The sequence below is a fragment of the Podarcis pityusensis genome (assembly GCF_964106645.2).
Source record: "Podarcis pityusensis genome assembly, chromosome: Z".
Lineage (NCBI taxonomy): Eukaryota > Metazoa > Chordata > Lepidosauria > Squamata > Lacertidae > Podarcis > Podarcis pityusensis.
In genome coordinates, this window is record NC_138044.1 from 48,294,462 (window position 1) to 48,304,470 (window position 10,009).

General features: G+C 43.6%; 1 protein-coding gene across 1 annotated transcript; it reads left to right on the forward strand.

The window, feature by feature from the left end:
- The first annotated feature begins 2,771 nt into the window (after positions 1–2,771).
- LOC308468281 (uncharacterized protein) lies at positions 2,772–9,137 on the forward strand. Its single transcript, XM_080990371.1, has 4 exons — positions 2,772–2,824; positions 3,955–4,058; positions 4,561–4,630; positions 5,913–9,137. The coding sequence occupies exons 3-4, from the start codon at positions 4,614–4,616 to the stop codon at positions 7,561–7,563; spliced, it is 1,668 nt and encodes a 555-aa protein (XP_080846497.1). The 5' UTR covers positions 2,772–2,824; positions 3,955–4,058; positions 4,561–4,613; the 3' UTR covers positions 7,564–9,137.
- The last annotated feature ends 872 nt before the right edge of the window (positions 9,138–10,009 follow it).

Below are 10,009 nucleotides of genomic sequence, written 5' to 3' on the forward strand. Positions count from 1 at the left end.
CACTCATCCCTGTCTTCCGCCGAATTAGCCCTCTGAATTAACCCCGTTCAGCCTAAGAGCAGAAAAGGGGTTGGCAAGTTGGGGCGGAGCGATCTGGCCCTTTAGCTTAGAAAGGCAAAACTGTAAAAAAATAAAAATAAACAAACTACAGTGGTACCTCAGGTTACATACGCTTCCGGTTACAGACTCCGCTAACCCAGAAATAGTGTTTCAGGTTAAGAACTTTGCTTAAGGACGAGAATGGAAATCGTGCTCCGGCGGTGCGGCGGCAGCAGGAGGCCCCATTAGCTAAAGTGGTGCTTCAGGTTAAGAACAGTTTCAGGTTAAGAACGGACCTCTGGGACGAATTAAGTACTTAACCCGAGGTACCACTGTACTGTAAAAAGCATGCATTTTAAAATGTGCACTGTCCGCAGTCCTAGATCCGTTTTCTGGCACTTAACTCCCACTGATCACAGCGGCGATTACTTCTGAATAGCCTTGCACTGCAACATGGCTGGCATGGCTCATTCCATAGAACATGAGATGCAGGGTAGCGGGTTCGGGTCCCATGTTGGTTGAAAGAATCCTGCATTGCAGGGGGTTGGACTAGATGACCCTCGAGGTTCCCGATCGCTTCTAACTCTACGATTCTTTGATTCTAACACAGAGACACACAACTAAGAATTTGGCAATGACGTGCTGCAGTGTGCAAGTAAAGTAAATGCCATATTTGGGGGGGGGGGTTAAAGGGGGAAAGAGGGGAGGGAACGATAGCATGAGGGAGGAAACTTTTCCTTGCTAACTTTTTCCTCCCCTCTTTTCACCCCTAAGCAATCAGTCCACCAATTTGTATAGGAATAATAAGCACCATACCAACCTATGTACGACTGCTATCAGGATTTCTAAGCTAATGTATGTTAAAGCTCTATGAATGTACGTTATTCTATTTTTTCCTGCCTCGTACTTGATGCTGGTGATGGCGCAAGCTGTTTTTTTTAATTTGAAGAGGAGAAATCGTGGGAAAGTTACTGCGGCATAGACATTTTGATTTCATAAATATATATATTTTTTTTCTGGTTCCTTGGGACTAATTTTTAATTTTTCCTTTCTGCGGTTGCTCTGCTCCGTTGCGTCAGCCAGTCTTTCAGATTCACAGCAGGTACACCTATCCATGCTTACTCAGAACTCAGTCGCACTATTTTCAGTTGGGTTTCCTCACGAGTAAGGGTGCATAGCGTTGTAGACTCAGCTGCCTTCCAGGCCAATTCGAAGTGCTGGTTTTGACCTATGAAGCTATAAATGGCTCAGGACTGCAATTCCTCGAATACCGTCTCTCTTCGTATGAACCAATCTGAGCCCTGCGTTCATCAGGCCCTTCTCCGTCTGCCTCCTCCTTGAGAGGTGCGGAGGGTGGCGACAGGGGAACGGGCCTTCTCTGCAGTGGCTCCCTGTCTGTGGAATGCTCTCCCCAGGGAGGTTTGGGCGCCAGACAAAAACCAGGTCTTTGGCTGTTTGATATCCCCTGCCATTTTAAAATGTGTTGTAGGAAGGGGGATTATTGGGTTGTCTTTGTAGGTTTTTAATTATTATTACGTATTTTGTGCTTTTTAAATCGTAATTTTATGTTGTGAACTGCCCTGAGACCTGCGGGATGGGGCGGTATACAAATTTAATAAATAATAATAATAATAATAATAATAATAATAATAAAGATTCAAAGTAACATGTAAACATGTAACATGTAAGCATGTCAGTGCAGCATGGCATGGCATAGCATAGCATCCCCCCATATACATAACCAAAAAACAGTGTCCACGCCTCTCTTCAAAAACATAGGCTATTCTACTGTTTTCCATTACATATTGTTGTCAACAGAGATTTTCAACTCTGACAAATACGAAAGATCAGAAAAGGGGGGGGGGTTGTGTTGTTGGGGAGATGAGAGTTTGTCTCAAATTTTGTCTTATAAATGGCATTACCTGACAAAAGCAACTTCACACCTCCCATTCAGTTTGTATATATACTTAAGGTACATATGTAAGAGGCTTGTTTTTAATTTTATTTTGGGAATAATTCATGTTGTTATGTAGCTTCATTTTTTCACACTTTCTGGATGCTTCGTGATCATATTATATAGCAGCTGTGTTCTGTGTTATAAATTAAGCACAGCTAAGCATTGTTTCTTTTTGTTTTCCAGTGTATTTTTTTATCAATAAAAAAATGGTATGGCATGAACAAATTTTTATTCTGAAAGTGTGGCCCAGAGGAAACAGTTTGAGAACCACTGGTTTAGCTAGTTGGGAGAGGGGAGGCTTCTCACGCCCTTAGAATCCTAGAACTGTAGAGCTGGAAAGGGTCCCGAGGGTCATCTAGCCCAACCCCCCGCAATGCAGGAATCCAAACTAAAGCATCCAACTTCTAAAGACGACCAACTTCTGCGTAAAAACCTCTAAAGAAAGAGAATCCACTTCCTGGGAAGTTTTTCAGCAGAGGTTGGGTGGTTATCTGTCATGGATTCTTGTTGTACCGCCCAACTCTATGATTCTAAGAACGTTGCAATAAGAAAACTCCTCTCCTGGGAAGATGTATCCTTAATTGCGGGCAGAAGCTAGTGGTATACAATAAAGTTTCCCGCAAGTTTTTCTTTAAGGTGAACGCTGAAGGTGTCTGCTGAATTTCTATTGGTGGAGCCTTTGGACCAATGACAAGACAGGCTTTGTTTCAGGTGGTTTGAGGAGCCTCGCCCAGGACAGTTCAGCAGCTGAACTGACTCGGTAGCGAGCGGGAGGCAAACTGAAGCAGCTTCTGCGGACGGCGATTCTGAATCTGAGGAGAGAAAAAGGTAAGACTGAGAGCTCCAGGAGCCTCCTCGGTTCACCCGGGCTGACTCGCGTTCCGAATCCTCCGCAGGGACTTCCAGAAGTGCATTTGGAGGGGGCTCCCACCTTGCAGGAAAGCGCCCCCGCTGCTCCCACTGCCCCTTGTCGCCTCCGAGACCATTTGTCTTCGAAGCGGAGCAAACGGTCCGGGGGGGATGGAAACACATAGGTTTTTCTATGCGGTAGGGATAGCATTTCACCTGAAGCCCCAATTTTTCAGGTCCTGAAGATGAGCATCCAAAGATGCGTATGCGCCGGGATGCTGTTCCGAAGGGATGTGCGCGTGCGCGCGTGGAGCGACTGTGGTGGGAATCGGCACCTGCTCGAACTTAAACAATTGCAAAAGTTTATGCGCCTAAGAACTTGAAAGGATACGCATGCATGGGGGACCGGGAACAAAACGCTGGGGTCGGGCTTCCTTGTGCCCTAATATTCGAGTTAGCTGTGTGTCGCCTGCCCTGGTCCCCGTAGCACCCGCTCTCTGCGCTTGCATGGCGACTTGGAAGAGGACTTCTGTTTTGCAACAAGGAAGGGGTGATTTTGGGGTGGTGGTGGTTTGGTGTTGGAAGATTTAACTTTCCTATCCTCAGCTGTCCCCAATTAGGTTTAGAAGAAACCTTTTGTTGAGTCTTCCCCTCTCTCCTTGCAAGGAGACTTGAACACGGATCATCTCCCCACGCCACAGCAAATCAAATTAAACTCGGAAAAAGCGCCACAAAATATTTATTTTCGTGGGGAGGGTGAGTGTGCATACATGAAAGTTTGGGGCGTCCTTCGCAGATTCTTAGCTTCTCGAATGTGCTGCAAATGAGCTGGCAGCAACCGCTGCCCTTCATAGGAGTCTTTTTGTTTTGGAGACCAGCCTTTCGCTTATGCGTGGTTTGCCCCGTTGCCGTTTGCCTGTAGTTGAGCCTCCTTATTCCCCTCATAGCTGTCAACCTTCCCTTTTTTTGTGGGAAATCCCCTTATTCCAGCACTGTTTCCCGCTGCTATCCCGGATTGTTAGATATCCCGTAGACTGTCCCCGGAACAGGTGAGGCTGCTGATCCCTTATTTTCAAATCTGAAAAACATTTGTTCTCCAAATGTTTTAGGTGGAGGCTGGTGAAAGTTGTTCTGCAAAGCCTCTGGAGCGGGCAGCAAATTGGCAAAAAGTTTCGTTTTTGTGGACCAGTGCAGTTTGGCGACGAGAACAGAGGTAGAGTTTTGCTTATTGTAATCTTAGGCTCGTCCAGGGAGGATAAAAGTGAATGGTTGAATCTCAGAGCTGGAGTCCCTTAGCTCAGGCTCCTATTGATGGAACCTGTCTGTTGAAATTGTGCAAACCATTCGGGAACCAGATGCCAGGAGCCGCGGTATAGAACTATTTCCAATGAATGCATTAAATACCATTGAAAGAAACCACCCCCGTATGGTACTCCACAAGAATTATTTTATTTATTTTATTTTCCTTAAAGTTTAAGCACTGCTTGACTGTATAAAAATATCATTTCAAAGCGATTTACGGGGGGGGGGGGAATAAAACAATGACTTTAGATGTGAAAACTGTTAAAAACAAGTATTTAAACATTCAAAGAATAATCATTAAAATCAACGATGAGCCAAAAACATTTCAATATTCTACATATCTTGATAGGATTGCCTAAACGGACATGTTTTAATTTTATCTTTTCTTTTTATTTTTATTGAATCTTCAACAGAAAATAGAAAGGAGAAGAAAAAAAGAATCACAATTATTAACATTACCAAAAATATGATGAATGAAAACAGGTTTGTTATGATTCACACGTTTTTTTAAAATAGCTGTTATTTACGGTATTTATTTCGAAAACATGTTATTTTACTTTCTTAGCTAAAGAGTTTGGATAGTGTGTATGCCAGCCTGAAAATAAGTATTTATTTATGAAAGCTCAACTATATTATAAACTGAGTTAACTCCTTTGTTATGTACCCCATTACCTGAACCTCATTAACTTTCTGTATGTTTTACACTATGGTTGTAAAATGTTTAATGATGTTTTTATGGGTTTGTGGGGTTTTTTTTTGTAAACTGCTTTGAGTCCCCCCCACCCCACCCTCTAGTAGTATATTCATTTTATGAAATAAATAAAATAAATAAATAAATAAGCAAAAAGAAATATCAAATTGCATAGAAATTGCCATGATTACTTTGACCTCTTGCAACTTTCAGTTTGTGGGATAATTCTTCTAATAGCACTGTTTGCGAAACTACAGTGTACCATTGATCCAGATTTAAGAAATCCAAAGCTTTCCAAGATCTGGCTATGTCAGTGTGAGCTTCAGTTAACAGATATATAAGTCCTTACTTAGTAAATGCATTGTTTCTCCTGTAAATACATCAGGTAGAGCCAAATAAGAACAGAGAGGACTACTTTGTGCTGTGATCAGTGAAATACTATTCCAAAAAGTTGCTTTGTTGGGGTAGTCCCACCACTTGTTTTTGGACATACCAAGGCCTGCACAGCCCCTCTAGCATACAGGAGTTGGTTTTGTGAAGGACAGCGGCCTGAAGGTCAAGCACCAGCCATGGCTGACTTGAGAGGACGTTCCTTTGTCAAAGCCAATGAAGACTTGTATGGTCTCTTTGACCAGCTTTCCTCCTTTATTTGCCAGTTTGATTCCCACCATCCACAGGGGTTTGCTTAAAAGAAGTGAATAAAATGTTGATTAATGTTTTATAACATATAGAAAATAGTCATTTTAGTAGATTGGCTTCTCCTATAATTAGTTTTTCAGCACTTCTCAGTTGTCAGCTAGCCCCCTTTTTATATAGTTTGAGCAATTAAAATGAAATACTTTAACTGGCACCCACTAGATTCTATATCCTGGTATGTATATAGTTCTAATTTTCTCAATGTTTAATTGCTTTTTAATTACCCCCTCCCCATGCTTATAGCAGTTCTTTTAGAGGGCCTTCTATTTTACATACATATCTTAATTACCAGATGCACCAGATGGACGGGGTATAAATAATAAATTATTATTATTAATTATTATAATTATCATTATTGCTATTACTTTTATTTCACAGTAAAGAGGAAGGAAAAGGAGAGACTGGCCCACAGCCTTCGGATGAGGGAGCAGCTGGCACCAGTACTGACTCTCCTGTTGAGGGGGAAGAAGAAGCCCTGGCAGTGTTTGACGTGCTTGAAGAAATTGTAGAATTGTATGCAGATGAAGATGATCAGTTTGTAGACCTATCCCTGGCAAGGGAGGATGATATGGATGCTCTGTTCCCAATGTTGGCAGCAACTCTAGGAAGCGATCAGGAGGGGCAAGAGGGGCAAGAGGATCAGGAGGGGCAAGAGGGGCAAGAGGATCAGGAGGGGCAAGAGGGGCAAGAGGATCAGGAGGGGCAAGAGGATCAGGAGGGGCAAGAGGGGCAAGAGGATCAGGAGGGGCAAGAGGGGCAAGAGGGGCAAAAGGGGCAAGAGGGGCAAAAGGGGCAAGAGGATCAGGAGGGGCAAGAGGATCAGGAGGGGCAAGAGGATCAAGAGGATCAGGAGGGGCAAGAGGATCAGGAGGGGCAAGAGGATCAGGAGGGGCAAGAGGATCAGGAGGGGCAAGAGGATCAGGAGGATCAGGAGGGGCAAGAGGACCAGGAGGATCAGGAGGGGCAAGAGGACCAGGAGGATCAGGAGGGGCAAGAGGATCAGGAGGATCAGGAGGGGCAAGAGGACCAGGAGGATCCGGAGGGGCAAGAGGATCAGGAGGGGCAAGAGGGGCAAGAGGATCAGGAGGGGCAGGAGGATCAGGAGGATCAGGAGGGGCAAGAGGATCAGGAGGATCAGGAGGGGCAAGAGGATCCAGAGGAGCAGACCGAATTTGACACAGATGAATTTGTTGATGCTTTATCATCATTTATGGACTTAACTCAACTGGAAGACGAAGAACATGATAGCAAAGAGGGGGAGGCTGCTGGTGAATGTTCAACTAGCACTGCTTGGAATAAACGTGGCCAGGAAGCAATGAAGTACTTCAAAAGAGCTCCAGTTTCCCACTGTATGTCGGGAACCTTTGTGGCTGATTCTCCTGTTGAGAGGCAAGAAGAAGAGGGAGGAAGAGGGGAGGCTGGCCCACAGCCTTTGGATGCAGGAGCAGCTGGCCGAAGTGCTGAGCCTCCTGTTGAGAGGGCGCAAGATAAGGAAGAGAGTTCGCCTCTGGAAGAAAAAGCTCCGGCAATGTTTGCAGAACCTGAAGGAATGGAAGAATCTTATGAAGATGCAGATGAACAGCTTGCAGGCATGTCCCAGGCTGACATGGAAGCTCTGCCCCCAACATTGGCATCACGTTCAGGAAAGGAGAAAGTGAGCCAGTTGCCCTCAAAGAGCACCAAATTCGATGCAGATGATTTTGACAAAAATGTATCATCATTTATGGGCTTAAATCAACCAGAAGGAGAAGACCGTGATCGTGAAGAAAATGCTGGTGGTGGAGCTTTACCTAGCATTCCTTGGAATAAACTTCATCATGAAGCAGTCAAGTACTTCAGAAGAGCTCCAGTTTTCCACTACATGCTGGGAATCTTTGCCACTGATCCTCCTGCTGGGAGGCCACAAATGAAGAGAAAACAAGAAGAGGAAGGGAGAGGGAGAGGGGAGACTGGGCTGGAACCTTTGGGTGGGGGAGCAGCCGGCCCCAGTGTTGATCCTCCTGTTGTGAAGCCAAAAATAAAGAGATGACGGAGAGAGGAAGAGAGAGCAAGAGGGGAGACTGGCCCACAGCCTTCAGATGGGGGAGAGGCCGCCCCCGTGCTGATCCTCCTGCTGAGGGGGTGTAATCTAAGAGAAAGTATTCAGAATAATGATGGCAGTGCCTGCAGAGTTTTTTGGTAGAATCTTATGCATAAGCTTAAAAAAAAGTAGAGAGGATCTTGCAACTCTTAAATGCCTATTATAGAATTCCAATATGCTTCTGCCTTTTTTTTAAAAAAGTATTTTATTATTAAACCTTGAAATGAGCAAAGAAAAAGCAATATACAGCAGTTAACATCAAATTCCAAACCCTTTTTGACATGAAAACCAAAAGAAAGAAGAAAAGAAATGCTTCTGCTTTTCTATCAGCTTTATCGATTTATGCAAAATCCTTGCTCTGTAGTAATATCCTACTTTCTATAAATCAACCTTCAAACCTAGATATCACAAGCTTATTTTTCTTTTTGTGCAAATAGTCCACAAGTAGTTTAAATCCTTAAAAATGTCAGCAATAATTTTACTCTAATTAAACATGCAAATCTATTAATTTCAATAGCCATTCTTCCATAGTAATGATAAGCTCTTCTGTCTTTGTGCATATAACAATCTTGCTGCTGTAATCATATATTGAAATAATTTTCTATACTCTTTTTCTAATTGTATATCCATTAGTCCCAGTAAGAAGTTCTGCTTTTAGCTGGATATTAACATTCAAAAACCTCTGTATCAATGTGTTTGTTTCTATCCATTATTTTTTTACCTTTTAAAAAAATATTTCAATAAAGATTTTCTTCGTTTACAAAAGTACGTGCATCTTCTTTCAGGTCCCAGAGTCTTTTCTACAGGTCAGTTACATTCAGTGTGAGACATTAGTGTTGTACACAGTATAAGGTTGAGGGAGAAGAGGGGGGAGAGGGGCTGGGGTGCACATTGGTGTACATGAGTGCACAGGGTGTACACGGGCATGTGTGTATGGGTATACATGAGTGCACGTGAGTGTACATGTACATGGGTTATGTGGGGGTGTACATGGGAACATATGGGTGCAGAGGGGAGTGCTGTGGGGCTTCATGTATCTAAAGAGAAAGCGCCAGGAGATCAAAGCTTGAGTAAAGATGGGCAGACATGCTTAGCAACATGGCCTAAGGGGAGCCAGGAGGACTCAAATGTTATTATTTATTTTATTTATTGCATTTCTATCCCATGATTTCTCCCAAGGAGCTTTATTGGCTTCTGCGCTGAAGGAGCCAAGCCCAAAATGGCAGTATTGAGAATAAAACATGGAGAGAGGAGACATTTGAACCCAGTTCCCTGGATCTTAGTCACAATGCTGCAATACCTTCTCCAACATTTCTCCAGTGAAAATAGGGACGTCCTATTCTACAATTATTACAGTGGTACCTCAGGTTAAGAACTTAATTCATTTTGGAGGTCCATTCTTAACTTGAAACTGTTCTTAACCTGAGGTACCACTTTAGCTAATGGGGCCTCCCGCCGCCAGAGCACAATTTCTGTTCTCATCCTGAAGCAAAGTTCTTAACCTGAGGTACTATTTCTGGGTTAGCGGAATCTGTAACCTGAAGCATCTGTAACCCGAGGTACCAATGTATTATTATTATTATTAATTAATAATAATTATTAATTATATAAATAATAATTATTATTTATTATCATAGCTTCCAACATGTATAAAAACATAATAAAACATTACACATTAAAAAACTTCCCTATACAGATGTCTTCTAAAGACTACTTATCTCTTTGAATTGGGGGTCACATAACTCCATGCCCTCCAACGTTTCTCTGATGAAAATAGGCACTGTGGTCTAAACCACGAGTCTAGGGCTTGCCGATCAGAAGGTCAGCAGTTCGAATCCCCGCAATGGGGTGAGCTCCCATTGCTCGGTCCCTGCTCCTGCCAACCTAGTAGTTTGAAAGCACGTCAAAGTGCAAGTAGATAAATAGGTACTGCTCCAGGGGGAAGGTAAATGGTGTTTCCGTGCACTGCTCTGGTTCGCCAGAAGCGCCTTAGTCATCCTGGCCACATGACCTGGAAGCTGTACACCGGCTCCCTCGGCCAATAAAGCGAGATGAGTGCCGCAACCCCAGAGTCGGTCACAACTGGACCTAACAGTCAGGGTTCCCTTTACCTTTAAGGAAAAGTGGGACTTTCCAGAATCAAATCAAAAACTGGAATGGCTTCTGTAAATCTGAGACACTCCTTGGAAAATAGGGGAACTTGGAGGGTCTGATGCTGTTGGGTCTGATTTATGTGGAAGTGGGGATGGAGTCAGATCACCTCCGCAGGGACTGGAGTCCTCATCTATTGGCAGATTTAATAACTGGCAAGGTCTTACCTGCTAGCAAGCAGGATGGTACATCTACTGTGGATTGATTGATACAGATATCAAATCAAGAGTCCAGCTTTCCTCTG